The 19130-nt window shown below is 37.3% G+C and overlaps 1 protein-coding gene across 4 annotated transcripts in view; it reads right to left on the reverse strand.

Moving 5' to 3' along the window:
- RNF43 (ring finger protein 43) overlaps nt 1-18901 on the reverse strand; it is a 61239-nt gene extending 42338 nt beyond the window's left edge. Inside the window, exons 1-2 of one of the 4 annotated variants that reach the window (XM_070394014.1) lie at nt 18271-18901; nt 16582-17222 (exon numbers count right to left, since the gene is read on the reverse strand). In XM_070394014.1, coding sequence (XP_070250115.1) covers nt 16582-16833 — 252 coding nt within the window. In that variant the 5' untranslated portion in view covers nt 16834-17222; nt 18271-18901. Of the gene's footprint in view, nt 1-16581 lie in introns of all 4 variants that reach the window. The other 3 variants (XM_070394015.1, XM_070394016.1, XM_070394013.1) reach the window with 3 other exon arrangements.
- Nucleotides 18902-19130: the final 229 nt, after the last annotated feature.

Here is a 19130-nt window from a genome sequence, read left to right on the forward strand (position 1 = left end):
GTCAGACATCCCCTGAGGGCTCCTGGACTTCGAGAGGGTGCAGGCTGGGCTGAAGAACCCCCCCCCCCAACCTGAGTGCACGAATTTCATGCACCGGGCCTCTAGTATTATATATAAGTATATATATTATTTATAAGTACATATAGAATACTAGTGGCCCAGTGCACGAATTTGTGCACATTGAAAGGAAATTAATTAGAAGAAATATTTTAATATTGCTATTCGCCCTTTCTCTATAATAGGAGTGTCAGAGATGAAAGAAAATTAGTAAAATATATATGAAAATAATATATAAATTGATTAATAAATAAACAATAACATGATATAACAACAAAGACATGATATAAAAACAACAAAAACAACCAAATTCATGATCAACAATGACAGGTTGAAACACACGTGTGCTATTGGTGCCAGTGAGAGCTTTTTATATATTGTGCATGCACAAGTCAACATTTATTTTTAAATTGCCAGTGCGTGTCATATGGTATGTACCGGCCGGTAGGTTGGTCGGACAGTCAGATAGGCGGACAGTCGGTCACTTAGCTTTTTATATATATAGATATTTATGTTTATATACACAGAAACACATATATTACCATATGTAGTCTCAAGGTGGTTGCTTTTGCATGATGTTAATTTTAAATAATTTTGTATTAGTAGTTGGCATCCTTATCTTCAATTTCCTAGAGTATCTGTTGAGTTCCTTTGGTTTTGATGAAAACTTTCAAATTTTTTTTCCTACTTTACATTTATGTGGGGAAAGCTAGGTTTAGAAATTTAAAAATCTGTATGTAGAGATACATAAATTAGGAATTTAAGAAGACAAACACAACTGAAAAACTAGAGGGGAAAATATACATGTGTATAAGCAAGTTTTATTGTAGGAAAACCATTTAAAGTCTAAAGCAAATAATTCACCAACTAGGGTTATGAAAAATATGCTCTTTTTTACATAACAACATAGCAACCGCACAGAAGCATTTTCAAATACAGCTGCCAATCAGGGAATTGGATAGTCTGATTATCAAAAGTCCTTGAATATAGACGTCACAAAATAAAAGTTTGTGATTTATTTAGCTTTCCAAGGATAAGCAGGAACTCCTTTTAAAATTTTAATCTATACTAATGAAACCCTTTCTAAAATGTATTGGTGTACTTTCTTGACTAAATACATTATACTGAAGAGAATTAACCTTTATTTGGTATCTTTGGTCTCTTATAACACTACAAGAATATCATTATGGTCATCTTTAGTATGAAATAATTTACATTCTGAAGAATAGGAGATAGGGCTGAACTTATGCTATCCCTAGAAAGTCCTTAGAAAGCTCTTGTATTATTTGTTTTTTTAGATCCTTTATATCTGCTTCTTCTTTAAAATTTACCTTTGATTCATAAGCACAGCACAGAAAAAAAAATCCCAGTTAACTTGGTATTTATTCTACTTGATAAAAATTTCTTATAAAACTCTGGTTCTAGCCCTAATCAGTTTTGCTCAGTGGATAGAGCGTCGGCCTGTGGACCGACGGGGTCCTGGGTTCGATTCCAGCCAAGGGCACCATACCTTGGTTGCAGGCTCCTTCCTGGCCCAGGTCCTGATCAGGGGGCATGCAGGAGGCAGCCAATCGATGTGTCTCTCTCACATCAATATTTCTCTGCCTTTCCCTCTCTCTTCCACTTTCTCTAAAAATCAATGGAAAAATATTCTCGGGTGAGGATTTTAAAATTTTTAATAAATAAAAAATAAAACTCTGGTTCTAAGGTAAAGAATAGAATTGGAAATAAAAAATTCAAATGACCAACTATGAAATTAACTTTGCCACCAAGGTTGCCAAATTTGAACAAGGTATCCAAAGACTGAACTATTTACCTTAAACACATTTTCAGACATTCCAACCATAAAAGTGGAGGCTGGCAGTCATTCATTTTTAACACCCCACTGCTTAGGATCTCAAGACTTTGTCCAACAGCCTCAATAAATGTATAAAGATATCAAGAGGTAAAGGTCAAAAAAGGAACCATGAACATGAAACTAGGCCGCTGGAAGTGACCCAAAACATCACATGCTGGGTTTTCCTTTTTAATGATAATAACAGTGATACTGAGTGTTTATCCATGCCTTCCCTTCAAGTGCTTTGCAGACTTTCTTTCACTAATCTTTATTAGGTCTTGGGAAGAAAACAGTTTTCTCCAAGAAGTACCATCAGGCAGGGAGGACGCTTTGCAAAGCTAATAGAAGGGAAACATTTGCCTCTCTCCATCTTCCCCCATACCCACTTGTCTTCTGCCTCCCACTATGCTATCACACTCTGACTGAAATGGATTATAATACCATGCAAGTGTTGAAAGGATAATAATGGTAACTGAGTTAGTTTTTAAAAAAGCTATAAGCTCTGTGTGTTTAATCATAACAGGGAAGAGGTAAGTAGATGAGAAAACCCATAATTACCTTTATCCCATTATTTACCTATTTGGAGAGGGGGGGGGGCTTCAAATTGCTAAAGTTACAGTATGAAAAACAGATTTTCCATATTGCAGAACATTATTAGTCTCTGAAATGACTCAAGGGATGATCTTTACCTCAAAATGATTTCTGGGCCACAAATATTTGGTAGGTGTTATGACTGAAACTGCTTAGTCTCATCTTGATCTACTACTTCTCAGATGGGGAACTGGGAGTCTCAGGGATATGGGATAATTTCCAGGTAGGTTATAGAATCTTATTGGCAGAGCTTCAAAGAACTACATGTTGGGGCCAGCATAGCACGAGTATAATGAACTGGGTAAATTAGTTCCCTTCACAATCCTGAACTCCCTTCCTTCGAGCTCTTAGAAAACAGCTGCAAAGGTGGACCGGAAGCTGAAACTTCAGCATTCTGAGCAATTTTTTCAGGGTCGCAGCAATGAAAAGAAGACTCCAAAATTTCAAACTGAAAAAATGTAGTATGGTTCTAGGATCCCTTTGACTCTGAGAAGTAAAATCTTAGAAGATAGCTGCTTTGTGTGGTGTCAGTGATCATGGAGGGACGAGAATGGGCTTACCACTGTAGAACAACCACTTGTACAAAGATCTAGGGAGGGCAAGTGATTCACCCTGGCACAAGCAAGGCGGTAACAGAAATTAAGTCCCACCCTAGAACCTATACACTATTAGTCATTCTCTAAGACACTAAGGCTACTTGTTACCACATTATGGTAACATTTAATCAGTCCTTTGGCCCACAAAATTTGGAATGAAATCTTTGTCTTTTTAGCTACATAAAAAATACAAGTGGTCTTGCCTCGTTATTTTAAGATAATGCCAAATTGAATTCAAATAGGTTAACTGGGCCCAAATCAATAACCTCTAAACTTAGTATTTCTTACAGTAATTAGGTGGATAAGAAAGAATTCGAGTCTAATTATTATTAACAATAAAACCTTACCTTTGCAATTTTCAAAGACACTTCTCATACGTTATTTCATTTCACGTAGGCAGACTATTTATTATTATTATCCCCATTTTATTCATGAGGACACAGGCTCAAAGAGGTTAAGCAATTTTCCTTAAGGTCATAAAGCTAAGAAGGATCAGAGCTGACATTAAAACATGACTACTGAGAGCTCTTTTCACCGTAGGATGTTGCAACTCACTTTAGAATGCCCTTTATGCCTTATTATCATATTATATCATTATATGTGGATACTGTGCAAAGAGCACTATTTGATGGGCACATTATCTTCAATTATCTGATTGGTGATAGAAATTATGTTCTTAGGCCAGAAGGCCTCCAGTTATACATAAAGTTAGAAGATAATGAAGTAACTCTATCCTAAGGGAACCCAAGAAATACTCTGATAATTCAAAAGGAAAAACGGCCTCATTCAGGAAGTTAGATTGCTTCTGAAACAATTGCCCAATCAGAGAACATTCAACTGGTGGCCAATAAGGGTAACTTACATTCCTGAGAAAAGGAAAAAAAGCAGCAGGGACAAAGGTAGGCTCTCACTCCCGGAAATGCTGCTTGGTGTTTTAACTTTGGAGATACGTCTATGGTCTCTTCTGGATAGATCATACTCTCCTCCATGTTTACTAGATACGTAAATGCACTAGGCAATTTCCAAATACTAAATTGCCAAATGAGTCGTTTCCATTAATATATCTGCACAAAAAAAACCTTGAAACCCGAGTGAACCAGAAATTTACATCCTCTCCATTTGATTAAACAGTAAATAATCACTGAATGCAATGCAAACACTACCTTACAAGTCAATGGAAGAGCTAGTACTAGTCATTCTGCAATGGGGATATCCAAGTTTTGGGGTATATGTACCCACTGCTTAGGTGCCAAATACTAGATAGTTTCTGGGTCGAGTTTGGCTACAGGAGAAAATCAGGTATCCTGGCAGCACTCACAAGGCAGGTGCAGTCATATAGAACTTGACTTTTGATTCTATTGTCTCTGTCAGGACAGGTGGTTTGGCAGAAGTATGGAATCCTGCCAGACAGGCTCCAGCTCAAACTTCTCTTTAGAAACAAAACAATAAAAATGGAAACAAAATGCCAAATCCTGTCCCATACCTTGAAGACTGATATTGTTGAAACACCAGGGCATTTTATATAATAACACTAATTTGGTTCAAGCATACATCAACTCAGGAGAAATAAGATTACAAAAATGAAAGGTCAATTGCAGGTTGGGCTCTTCCCTTATAGTTCAATTCCCTCCCTAGCCCCTTATATAAGCTGAAGGGACACTTACATTTCAGTGAAATTTACACAGAAATTCTTAGTGTAAAAAAACTCCCCAAACTGTAATCTAAGGCCTACACAGGCAAGTTAGCATTGCTGAGTGGGATAAAAACCTTTGGCAAATCCTGCCTACCCCACACATGCTCACTTACCTTCCTAGAACAAACTAGTGCATTGAAAATTTTGTGAGACTTGGTCAGTTGATGATTCCATCAAAGAGACTGTCTTTCTCTAAAACGAAACTATAGCATGTTATTTCGGAACAGAGTAACACTATGAAGGACAGCTTCTGGTGGCAAAGATAGGCAACGGACATTTTTACCAGGTCTGAATCAGAGCGAGCCTTTGTGATTAAGGATGGGGGCTCCCAGCCACCACAAGGACACCAGAGGCGGCTCTGAGGAAGAGTGCTCAAAGAATCTCTGTGGGGGCACTGTAGCTGCCACTCTTGGAAATTGTGAGCATTTTTGGTGTTCTTGGAATTCTTATTTCCAACCACTACTTTGTGGTTGCAATGAAGGGATAGGAAGAGATTGGACGTCTTTACTTTCTTCTGTTCATAATCACAGAGCCAAGATTAAAATAAGGAGAACGTACTTTGCCTGGGGCATAATTCTGCCTGCATCTGTCTTACCCATCACTTTATTTTTCCTAATTCTTGTTTTGGTTGTTGTTAATTTGCTTGAGGAAGGAAAGTTAGATCATCTATAAAGGGGTTCCAGAAAAGCTTGGAAAAATTCGTGGATTCGGAGGAGGATATTTAAGAAGGAGCCATAATCTCTGAGAACAACGCCCTATAAATGTCCCAAAGTGCAAGAACCAAAATATTAAATGAATCATTGTTCTTACCCAGAAAATAGTTTCTTAAAGTTACAGTCTTAATTCTCCCTAAATGACAAATGGTCTATTCAGGCCCCAGAGATGAGGCTGTGAAGCCAGTACTTAACGTGGTTGTGCCTCTTTATGCCTGACTCAATCAAACAGTTTAAATCCAAAAGTAAGTTCCTCTTTCATTTACCTGCCAAGACCTGAGTTCAGGCCCTCGGGGTGCAGAGGTTTTCCTTTGTGGGTGAAAATGACATCATCAGAGACAGTAGGGTATGCAGGGAATGTGGCTCCCAACATTGTGATATCATCAACTGCCCTGGGAGCTGAAGTACTGAAGGTTAAAAAATGTGTTTTTGTTGTTGTTGTTTCAAGCTTATTGTTAGAATCTAATGTTTCCCAATATTAGGTTTTAAAAGAGCAGGTAGAGAAAGGGTACTTCTTCCAGTAAGAACCTCAAGAACTGAACATACAGAAGTTAGGTCCAGATAGAGCTTAGGGGCAGATCTTAGGGGTGTATCCAACCGAGGAAGAGCAGAAACTTAGTTATATTAGGCTCTCTCCCAGCTCTGAGATGAGTATATTCTTCGGGGGACTTGCTAATGTTGCAAGTTTGCATTCAAAATAAATTCTAGGCACTCACATAATCCCCCAGTCTCCTCTGAACTTTCTTTGATGTCCAACAACTAAGGACAAGAATCTTTGATTATAAAACAATTTCTCTGGCTGGAAGAAAATTCTTTGCAGGGCGTAAATAGCAAGAGAAAGAAAAGATTTTTCTGAAGTGCAAACTAGTTGGAAACCCCCTGGGGAAAGAATCTGATTCCCAGTCTTTGAGAGGACCGGGCCTGCCTGTACAAGCTGCCTTTGCGGCAGGCCTCTAAGAAGACGCTTTTGTGTCTACTGTATGGCCCTCAGCAACAGCAGCAGCCCTTCGAGCTTTTTTTCTTTCTTTCTTTCTTTTTTTTCCCCCCAACAGAAGTTTTCCAACTCCGAGGACAAACAATGCAAAAAGTCACGCTTTAATAACACAGCGTAGTTCCTAATCAGATGGCCCCATTTCTACTCCTTCCAGACGCCTCCAGGTGCTTACACACTAGAGCTCTAAACCCCCACCCACCGCACATATTTACTAGCTGTTCTGAAATCTTATTTCTAATGTAATTATTCAACTTATCTCTAAAAATTCAACTTCATAAAGTATTTTAGAATCAGATGCATCCTTTCCTTCTACTACTATGGCCCTTTCCAAAGGTGCATATTCGCTTAGATGTAGGTTTGTGATGGAAGTGATTGAAGTCAGTGTGGTTTGGCCACTGGGGCAGCCTTGATGAAGGATTCAGAATAGGGGTCCTCAATCCAGTACAGATATTTTAAAATAGAAAACTCCAGAGAAACACTCCCTTTTGAGTGTGTTAACTGAATGTAAAGACAGTATAGAACCAGAGGAATAGGAGTGCAGCTGAGTCTGATGCTTAGTTTTGCTTAGTTGTGTGACTTTAAGTAGTTTGGTCAGATTCTTTTGTATCAATTACCAAACAAACTTTATCTCAGGGAAAAGAAATAAGTAAGCAAGTTACATGTCCCTTTGGTATACTACTTCTAGAAAAGCATAAGCTCTAAATGTTTAGAGTTGTTGGGGTGGTGAACACACAATACAATATACAGATGATATATTATAGAATTGTACACCTGAAACCTATATAATTTTATTAACCAATGTCATCCCAATAAATGCAATAAAAAGTTTTTTTTAATTAAAATATTTAAATATATAAATGTTTAGAGCTGGAAAGGATCCTAAAGATTAGTTACTTCACCAACTGGACCCCAACAGATGAAAGGTTAAGTGACCTGCTTTTACTTTTTAATGGACAAAAATCACCTATGGACTATTCATATACCTAAAGGGGACAACTACATTCCATGTAATCTCTAATGATTATATATATATATATATATATATATATATATATATAGTACACCATCCAGTTTACTAACTTTAGAGCAAGTAATAACCTAATGTCATAACAGATATGTACATTCTTCTTGAGTTGGTCTTTATATCCTTCATTTAATACTAAAACCAACAAATTTCAGAGAATGGGAATAACAGATATTAATGACTAAAGTCAATAATTTTAAAAAAACACACCTTGGTATTAAAAACAGATTTTGCTGAATTGAGATGACATTCATATACTCTTCACATTCTACATAGTAATCCTAGTATTTATTTCTTCCTTATACAGTTTGTGAAGAATTAAAAGCAAGTCTGTGAGATTATCAGTTCAAACAGAACTCCCAATATGCTGAATTCTATTTACAGCTTAACTTTCTTTTTTTAATTTTACTATAATTTAGCAGGAACTTCTGGTACATTTTAGAAAGTCAGTTTGCAATTTGAAAAGAAAGCCACGATGTTTAGTTATTTCAACTTCTAAAGAAAATGCTACAGATGAGTATTATACAAACAGGGATATTTATGCAGGCAATATTATAACCTCTATTTAACTGGTAACAGAGAAAATTAGAAGGTCTGACTGTTTGGGTTTAGTTGTCCTCTAGCTTTAAGTTGCCTGGGTTAAAAATTTATATTTTGGGTTTTTTTTCAGTCATTGGGGATACCTTGAGAGAGAATTACCAAAGGCATTTGAATGATTCCTTAGAAAATGAAAATCAGCATTCTAATGTGTCTATGCCTGCACCCCTCATTTGGCAGTCATCACATACCACCTTCTGCTCTTTCAGTTGAATCTCCTCCATTGGGCTGGGCTAGGGGGTTGTTCTTTGTGTTCCTATAGGACCTGCCACAGCATGTGGTACAGAGTAAGAGACCCACGTTATAAGACATGGAGAGACTCCAGTGCAGTCCTCACAGTCAGTAAGATTCCCAGCCTACACTTCATAAAGAGACTCTATTGCTGTGCAGTGATTCTATGGCAGAATAAATCGCAGGTGTACCGCATAAAGTAACGCTTAAGTTGCAGCTAGGTACTTTTTGTTTGTTCGCTTGTTTTAAAGTATACCTTCTAATTTGACTAGGGGTCAAAGAGGAAAAAGACCCTATGGCAGTCTATAATATCTTCTTAATGGAATGTTCAGGAGAGAAATATCTGCTGGCATCTGCTTTTTAATCTCCCTGCAATGACCCAAGACAATTTAAAATAAATAAATAAATAAGGTTTACTGAAAATACTGGCCAGTAAGATATGGCAGTAGATTGGCAGTTCTTTGACCGGCAAAACACTAATATCTCTGAGTCTATGTCTTCCTCTGTACAATGAAATGACTGAATTAGGTGTTTCTTCTAGCTTGAAATTAGATGATTATATTTTACAAATGGAATAGCCCATCCCTCTACCCCTCAACTCCCTCCCTGCCAAAAACCTGTATTTGACCCTTGGAATGGAAAACTGAATAGGACTTAATTCCAACATAAGGCCAATAAAGTCCTTCACAAAGTTTTAAGAAAAATACTTGACCACAAGAATTTTAAAGTCTGATAACCAATATGATTCTAAGTAGAAGATATAAAAATAAATAAAAACCATGAACCCTGAATCATGCAAAAAAAATTTTTTTTTGCAGTGGATAACACATAAGACTGTAGAAATGGTTTAGGGGGGAAATAATGGGAATCTGTAATCATTATTTGGGAAATCCCAAGATTAATAGGCATAAAATTTAAGGCTTTCAGTTTCATCCAAATTTTCACTTAATATTTGGAGAGCACATTTTTTAAAATACACATAAGTAGATCTTTGTCAGGTACCAATGTTTACATCTAAGGTGATCTTAGTTCAAGCTAGTCTTATAGTTCCATCATAATATTGTCTGTCTGACTTTAAATAATGTATACAAATACTTTTTAATTAAGTAAACTGACAGTAAATTAGTGCTGAGGATTTGGTTTCATTTCTTGAAATAATTGGGATTATTCTAGGATAGCAGCTTTTATTCTGGTGCCCTCAAATCCCTACACCTGTTTCAGAGATTCTCAACTCATTGAGATTTTATGTACAATTGTATGTTAAGTACATACGGCCAATAACTTTCATCACATTCTCACAAATCTTTCTTGGAAAATCAAAATTTCCTAAAAAGCAAGGGTTGAACTCTTAACCCAAATAAATGCTGTATAAAAATACTGTATAAAAGAGCACCTCAAACATATTGTTTACAATTTGGAAATAACAATCAGGGAGACACTGTTGGTAAGATAGAGGAGCAAATGAATAGAGCATGCTATATCAAACCCAAAGCACTCAAAATAATTGTCCTCATAGTCTACTTAAAATATGATGAGGTAAATACATCCGCTTCATCCTCAAGTTATCCCTCAACTATCAGAGTTAGCACCACCATAATGTTCCTTATTTTCATTTAATAAATATTTATTAAGTACCTACTATGTTTCAGGCACTAAGTATATACTAAGGCACTAGTCCCAAGAATACAGCTCTGAACTAAAGAGACAAAAATCCCTGCTTTCACAGAGCTCATAATCTATGAGGGAAGACTATAGAAGTAAAACATTACAGTATGTCACATGGCAATAAAGAAAAATAAAGCAGGGGAAAAAAAATACGACATAGGGGGGAGTAGGAAGAGTCCTTTGGAATAGGATGATCTAAACAAACCTCATTAAGAAAGTATATTTGACACTTGGGGGTGACATTGGAAAGACTAAGAAGAAAATAACTGGGTATGATTGGGACTAGCAGTAAAAAGGCCCTGAGGTGGAAGTATGCCAGGTTTAATTGAAGGACAACAAAGAGGTCAGAGTGGCTGGCATAGAGTGAAGGAGAGAGCAGGGGAAAGGTGGGGGTGCCAGGCCAGATCCTAAAGAGGCCTACAGCTCACTGTAAAGACTTTGGCTTTTACTCTAATTACAATTCTCAAAAGAACAACGAATGCAGGTCAAAGCATTAGCTCATAGGGTTTTTTAAGACATAAAGTTGGCAAACAGCTTCACCAATACTTTTTTGACTGAATTATCACATTGAGCAACATATGTCCAAATAGAGGAGATCTTAGCCACTGACAATATTTTAGCTTTTTAGGGTTCTCACTCAGGAGAACTAATCCCTGAGCATTCCACATCCTCAGATACCTTATAGATTGGATCACTCATCTACTTCCCACAAAGCAGACTGGGTTCATCTCTGTGCAGCTTTGTTCTTGGATAATTTACTTGCTTTCTCTTCCCCATTATATTTTCTTTTCTGTAAACTGAAGTAAATACCACCTGTTCTTATCTGGCTTGCACATATTAGTGAATCATTTTAAGCTTCTTGGAAGAAAATATATAAATTCAATGGAACATCATTATCACATTCTTCTCTAATAATACCCTGTTACCGAGTCTGGTTCTTGACAAGACATTTATAATAGTACATTGGTCATTTGTAACATCTTTTTCCTCTATTGTACTTAGCAATTTGAAGGGAATAAGAGAGAGAAAAAAAAACAAAATATAAGTTCCCAAAAAACACTTTCCAGTGAAAAAAATATAAAGACAAAACCTATTAAAAACAAACAAACCCAACCATATGCCCCAGGAATATCCTTAACATTGTATTATAAGTAAACTATGGCTAATTTTTATAAAGAAAACGACAACATACACTTTACCAAAGAAAAAGAGGCAATGCCTACCCCCAGAGTCAGCTGACTGAACACCAAATAGACTGAGAGGGACAATAACCAGGGACACAGCTCATTCATTACCCACTACTGACCACAGAAATTTACAAATTTGAACTCACAAAACCTTTGCGGCAATCGACATGAAGTATGAAACTATTATCTATACAAATCTGTTTGATGGGTGCTTACAAATGAGATATCTTCTCAACTTGAAAAATTCATTACAAATATCCTGCAGCTTCCTTCTCTCCTCTGGGTGCCAAGCCAAGAAGGCTCTGAGCTGGCACTGCAGAAGGCAAGTGCCTAAGATTGTTTGTGCACACAGCGGAATTACATCTGTTGGTGTACTTCTGACTATGTTCCAAAGTCAATTATAAATTAAGTGGATTATCTGCACCTCAATTAACATAAATAACTGAGAGTTGACTATACCTTGAATATGAATACTTCTTTTAAAGGCTGGCCTCAAAGCGAAATCACAGAACCTTTGAGATCTCTGCTTCCAAGGAACTCTAACTTGAATAATGACAGTTAAATGCATGCTGTTTCAAAGTTTATATGTCAGGTTCCTATACTACATACTTTACCATAGACTGTTATAAAATGAAGAGAAAGACAATGAAAGGTGTTAAATTAAAACAGAGATACTGAGTAAATAAACATTCTGCTTTACAAATACCTTTGCAAATGAAACACAAATGAGAGAATAGAAGAAATACAGAGGTTATTAGAAGTTAGCAGGATATTATGTTTTCTGGATCAATCTCAGAGAATAATGTTCATCCTTTTCATTCCTTTCTATTGTAGAAAGGAATTAATCATTTATGTAAAGCCTACCCTGGTGTTCTGTTCACCTATGGCATTCTTAGATGTATAGAGTTTTAGCGCTGGAAAAGTACCGACTCTAGGGTTCAAGTTCCAACTATGCCACCTACTAACTATGGCCATGACCTTGGCAGATACTAACAGTTCGGGCCTCGGTTTCCTTATCTGTAAAATGTGAAAAATAAAGTACTGCATGAAGTTATTATGAAGAATAAACAAGCTAATACTTGTAAAGTTCAAAGCACAAGTTGGTTACACACTGTTACATTGCAATCCCTCAATCTTACAGATACAGAACCTAAAGCCTAGAAAGGTGAAAATCATTTTGTCCCAAATCACCCAGCTACTCAGTGGCAGAGTCAGAACTGAAAGTCAGTCCCTTGAGTCACAGTTTAGTCACTTTATCAACTACAGTTTTTCCATATAGCATTCTCTCCCTGGTTTTGTCCAGAACTGTATAATAATAAAGTTTTCTCTCCCTCCTCAAATAATTCATTTCAGGACCCAACTACAAATAAAGTAAAAAGTGCAAAGTTGGGATAAGTAGGTGCTGACTACTAGGTCAATTAAGGGCCAAGGGGAGACATCGTGCAAGGGGGAGTGTGTGCAGGAGGTGCTCACGGCTGCTGCCCAGATGCTAAACACCACAGCTCCATTGTAGTGCTGAAGCCTCAGGGCAGTACATTCTAATCTTGATCATCACTTGATCCTGAGTCTAAGAAAATCCAAGACAACCAGCTGAGCAGGAAGAGTGTGATAGCTGAACTGGTGACCTCTCTATGCTACACTAAGATCCTCTAGCACTTTTGCTTTTTTTTTTAATCGTGTTTTTATTTTCCAATTACAGTTAACATACATTATTGTATTCATTTCAGGTGTACATCCCAGTGAAAGATTAATTTTGAGTTGTCCCTCTAATTAATAACATTTATGAATAAGGAACAAAAATTGAAAAAGAAGATAGGACGGTAATCGTTTTTACAAGTGGTAGCAACCATATTACTAGAAATAATACAAACAAGCCTTGAAGAGAGGTAAACAAACTAAAAAACTGGACAATTAGACAATGCATAAGCTCCAGCACATTTCCCATCTATAGTGGTATAAACCAGGAGAAGAAGAACATATTCAAATGAAAAATAAAAACTGTAAGAAGTAATAACCGCCGAAACCGGTTTGGCTCAGTGGATAGAGTGTCGGCCTGCGGACTGAAAGGTCCCAGGTTCGATTCCGGTCAAGGGCATGTACCTGGGTTGCGGGCACATCCCCAGTGGGAGATGTGCAGGAGGCGGCTGATCGATGTTTCTCTCTCATCGATGTTTCTAACTCTCTATCTCTATCCCTTCCTCTCTGTAAAAAATCAATAAAATATATATTTAAAAAAAAAAAAAAGAAGTAATAACCACTATTATTTAGTCTTCTTTATCAGTCACTGCCAAGTAATTAGGAAATCTGAAAAGTTTCCTTGAAATTGATTTTTTTTTGGTCTCCCACTTTCTGTCTCTCTTTTTTAATTGAGATATAATTGATATATAACTCTATATTAGTTTTAGGTATACAACCTGATTTGATATAGGTATACATTGTGAAATAATTCCCACAATAAGTTTAGTTAACATCCATCACTACACAGAGTTACAAATATTTTTTGACATGGATTGGTGGTGGCTACTTAGAAAAGTACTGATTAGAATAGCAGTGGAAGGTTATCCTAAATATAAAAATAAAGTGGAAATACAGACAGAAAAGTAGAAAGAAACTAGAAGAAAGGAAGAGACAATAATTGTGGCAAATGCAGGGCCAACATAAGAAGTAGACACTAGAGACAACGGCAAACACGCACAGAGATGTGAAATGATATGGTAATGCAAAGAGGTAGCTCTTGGGCAAAAAAGAAAGAAAGAAAATTAATTTGGTCAGGGCTAAGACGAAGAGTTATGAAATGGAAGAAAATAGCAAAGGCAACATTCCCTTTTCTATTTTGACTTTCTTCTAGTACTCCAACAAGAATATTATAATTTAAAACTTTAAACATATCTTGGATATTACTGTTGGTAAAAAGAAACCCAAGCACAAAGGATCAGGACAAAAATTTACCAAGGCCTGGCCTTCAATGTCCTTGTACTAGTATATGCAGCCTCAGTTGAAGTTGAGACAAGCAAAATTATTTCAGAGAAAATTCTATGGTTCACCTACAATAATTCATTCATAGGTAGAAGGATACATAGAATTATCCCTTTGGATTTGTGACACCAGGTTACAGCTGTCCACCAAGAAAGCTAACGTGCAGCAAAGCACACCTCCAGGAGACACAAACGGAACTCCAGTTCAATGGAAGGCTTGGCTAACCACAGCTGAGTGATCCTGAGTTGCAGCGTAATCTGATAAGGAAGGAACAGCGTGGATTCTAGAGGTGTAAAACCATGTGTCCCCAATACACTGGAGTTCTCTGAAAGAATTCATCAAATACTGGATAAAGAACAACTGACGCTTATCATTCAAAAGGTTGTTTTTGTGTTTTCATAAGCGACTATTCAGAAAATTTAGTAAATATTGTGGATTAAAAATTGATTAATAGACAACAAACCAGAAGCAATACTGAAAGTCTCCAGAGATTAATACTAGGCGAACTTACAAATTTATTAATGACCTAGAAGAAGCTTACGTGGACAGAAAAGGTAAAGAAAGACCGAAAACTGCCAATGATGCAAACCATCTACCGTAATGCCTGAAAGACCTTGCTAAATAACAGATACAATGAACTTCCCTCTTCACAAAATGAGGAACCAATACTTAAGAGTATACTAATAGGCCCAACATTAACAGTTGAAAAAATTAGCAAATTTCACCAGGGTGAGAAAAAGAGAAGCTATAATAAATATTGACAAAATAATGAATGGCAAAGAGAATGCCAGCTAGTGCCTCTTATATACTTTTTCCTTTGTGAATACACAGAAACTTTATGTAGAGCTTTATGACAGAAGACAAAAAAGTTTAAAATAAAAAGGACACTATTTTATGCAGTATATAATTAACCTACTGAACATGCTGCTGCCACAGGACATTAATAAGACACAAATCTTCGTACGTTTCCCAAACACCTCAGAGATTAAAATATATGGTTCTACAATAAAAAAAGCTTAGGGTAAAAAATTAAAATGGAGCGCATACTTCATGATTCAGAGTATTAACTAGGCAAGTCAGAAAGGAAGTTTCCTTTCCAATTGTTCCAATTGTTGTATTCAAAATGATTTATGTTTCAACTTTAAAATGTGCCTAATTCCATCCTAGAGTTCAAATTAAATGATTATACTCTTATCCAAAAATTATTATGCCATTTTTCCAGATACATTCTCTTCCCCTGTTTATTTTTCTAAATAGCAGGGCCGTCCATTTCACCCAATTCTTCTTCCACTTCACTTATCCCAGCTACAAAATAGTTATTGCCTAACAGTCATGAAAAACCACTAAATCATATATGTAGAATTGCATGTTTGGAAAAGAGAGTTCTATAATTTGTTAAATTATCTCACCTTCTCTCTCAAAATAGACCAGAATTTAAATTCCTATAATACTTTGGTTCTGTTAATATCACAAAATAAAAATCTGAGCTTGGGTACTGAGATAAATCATATTTAACGACATTTTAACCTGTGTCCAAGACCTACAGCAAGAGACAAATAAAATTTAACCAATAAACAACATCACTTTATGGAATTAGACACTGGACAGACACATTAAAAAGGTACAGCCCTCTGGGCTCTGTCTTCACATGGGGAATGAGCAATTCCCCTGTGAAATGCTATGGCCTGGGTCCGTTCATAAATTCAACACATAAAGAGTTATTTTGTCTATGAATGAGTTATAGGCAAAATTCACAGCCTGAAAGCCTGAGAAGCTGTGTCCAAAAAACTTTGTGGGTCAATAAAAAACATATTAAATTTTGAAAATAATAAAACTATGTGGAGACAAGACCGAAGTGACCAGGAGGCAAGTTGGCCCCTTGTGTCCATTTTGTAATCTAGACCTCTCCATTTTGGGCTTAGCAATAGGGTGCCACACGTGGTAGAAAGCCAGCCAGAGCATTCGAGCTTGACTGAATTTTAAAAGTGACACAGTGATCCAATATGCTCCAGGGTGCTGCTGACCATTAAAAGCAACCTTCTTAGTGCTCACTTCAAATTCAAACATTGTTATAAAGTACCATCCTCAATTAAATACAAGCCCATTTATTTCATCTATCAAAAAATTGTGTCCAGAATGTAACACTTGCAAAGAAAGGTCTTATTGTGCATCTTAAAAGGCAATGTAATAGCAGAGCTAAAAATAGCAGATGATCTTCTAAAATATAGGATTTATATGTTTCTTCTTGAGTATAAAATAAGAATTTGCTTTAGAATGCCAATGAGGCAACATCACTGAAAGATGGAACAAATAAAAAGCTAAGCAACAGAAGCCCTTGAATAGTATTTGGTTTGGGAGACAAAAGAAGAAAGACATATTCCAAACAGATGGAAAGTGAAATAGAAGAAAGGTATCCTTACCTGCATTAATTTTCCTTCTGCTGGAGTTATTTCAGCAACACCAGCAAACACACCTTCCAAGGTGAGATTCAGTTTTCCTGTGGGGTCCATTTTCAAGGGGATCACTCTGATAATAGCTTTCTGCTCTGCTGATCTTTCAGACTCCACCGCTGCTGCCAGTACCAGTCCTGTGCGTCCGAAACCTGCCTGCAGGGTAGCCATCAGCAGCCAGGGCCAGAGGGCAGCCAGCTGCAGCTGGTGGCCACCACTCATGCTACCAGCTGCAGCAATGCACTTCGGCCATACATACTGCTTCCACTAGCTAATTCCAAACGCAGGTTCTCAGATCCAGACAATTGAAGGACGAGAGAATTTATGCTTCGGTTTCAGAAACCCAAGTCATAGTTTTGGCCCTTCCTTTTTCTAAAATATATTCCCAAGAACAGGTGGCATTCCTGATCTGGTGGGAAGAGGGTGTTTTCAGCCCACTTCTGCTGCAGGTATGTCATTTTCTCCCATCTTCACTATTATTAGTAAGATATCACCACTTCTCTGTGGAATTTCCAACTTTGCTTGAGATTGAATGTCACATCCTGATTTTTTTTTTTTTATGTCAGATCTCTTGGTGCTGGTCTTCCATATGCATCAAAGTTGTAGAGCCACTAAACCCAACGTTAATGAACAAAACAAGGCAAAGTAAACAACTAAGGCCATGCATTAAAGGTGAGAGTGAAAAACTCCAGTGTAAAAAATGAAGACACGGCCCTTTTTAAGCGACATAATTTGTCAGTGGTAAAAGGCTAAAGATCACAGAGAATTTTTATTTTAAACAGGGAAGGAGAGAGAACATTTCAGGTCACACCTGGAGAAATATCCAAAGATGCTACAACATGTATTCATAAAAGTTTGTACACTGAACTGTATTTCGACGTGGCCAAAGTTCTAGGCCCGTTAAATTTAGAATATTTTTCATGAACTTAAAATATACTATAACTTTTAAATGTTCTACCAAATTTGCCTGTAAAATAGGTGGTAATTTGTATGTCTTCTCATATACAGGATAATCCTGAACTTCACAACCTTTTCCAACTTTCAAATGAGAAGACTATTTGAAAAGGTTAGCTTTCCAATTATTTTCCCCAGTTAAAAACTGTATTTCTATCTTTATTTTTCTTTCTCGCTGAGGGATTCCAGCTTGTATTCTCCTGCTTGAGAATGCCAAGCACTTTGATTTCCCATGAGATGCTTTTGGAAACTACTTTATTATCCCGATTTTATAATCTGTAATTTTCTAGGTTCATAAGTAAAACAAAGGACTATTCCTAACACGTTTTTAAATTCCTTGAGGGGGTGGGGTATAAAAGATAGGGGGAGTAAGGAGGTGATTAGTCTACAGGCTCTAAGTAGAATGCCCTGGAAAAGTAAAAAGCCTGAGCAGGGTAGATCTGTGCAATTTCTAAGCACGCTTCAGAATCAGGGTCTTTGTACAAACAAAAATCTTATTCTAAGATTTTAAAATGTGCACCCTTAAGTAAATATAAATGCACTCCAACCACAAAGCCCACTGTGTTCAGAGGTCAATTTTTTAAAATCTTATAAAGTCTTCAGAATAATTGCTGAAGAGCCAAGCAATTGAACATGAACCTGTTATACAGATTCTTTTGCTGAGGCAGAGGGAGGAAAAAAGAATTTCAAAAGAAATCTGCAAACCTGTTGCGCTGTCGGGCCCACTGGAATCCACGAGGGTGAAACAAATTCAATTATGCTTTTATAGATCCTGCTCAAAAAAGATTTCAACAGTTTAACCAAGTACAGCTCATTCTTCCACCTTCTTACTCGGCAACCAAACCAAGTGCCCCACACTGCAGGTAGGTGCTGAGAAATTCCACAGCCTGAAAAGATAATCCATGCAGGTCAAAGGCAGAAACTTACTCCAGGGTTAGAGCTACTGTCCCCAGGAATTCTAAAACACTTATAGAGGATCCAAAGTCATTTCTGAAATCTCCTTTCTAACAAAAGTTCTTTCTCTCCCCGAACAGCATATAAAATGATCAAATCTTGAAAGAGAAGAGAAGCAAAGCAACAATTCACTACCAGGAACACAGAAAATCCCAGAGGGAGAAGGCAATATCTCTGAATCATGGATGGACTTGGAAAGTTCAGAAGGATTCGAGTGCTTCTCTTCCAGAAAGACAATTCTGGATCAACTCCCTAGAGGAGGAAGCCTGTGGTTTGTAATTGGTGTTCTAGCTCGGCCTCCCTCCCCTGAGACTGCAATCACGCTCTCTACCTGCTGACACAAAGTGAGGGTGGAGCAGCCAGAGGCAACCACCCCTCGCCCTGCCCCTCCTCCTCCGGCTGGCTAGGGCCCGGGCTTGGGCGCGCACACTGAACCAGACACGTTCTTTGGCTTTTTCTCTCAGCTCCTCTGCTCCCTCTATTGAACCGCAGCCAAACTGCATCCAATTCAATCCTCAATTCCTTCCTCTGGGTAAACCAGCTACCACGTGTAAATCACGGCCACTCAAACAGATACCTAAGCAGATTCTGCACCTAAGAGAGCATGATGG

Source organism: Myotis yumanensis, unplaced genomic scaffold, assembly GCF_028538775.1.
Source record: "Myotis yumanensis isolate MYYU_CA2020_CCGP unplaced genomic scaffold, mMyoYum1.0.hap1 SCAF_16, whole genome shotgun sequence".
In the NCBI taxonomy this organism is placed as follows: Eukaryota; Metazoa; Chordata; class Mammalia; order Chiroptera; family Vespertilionidae; genus Myotis; species Myotis yumanensis.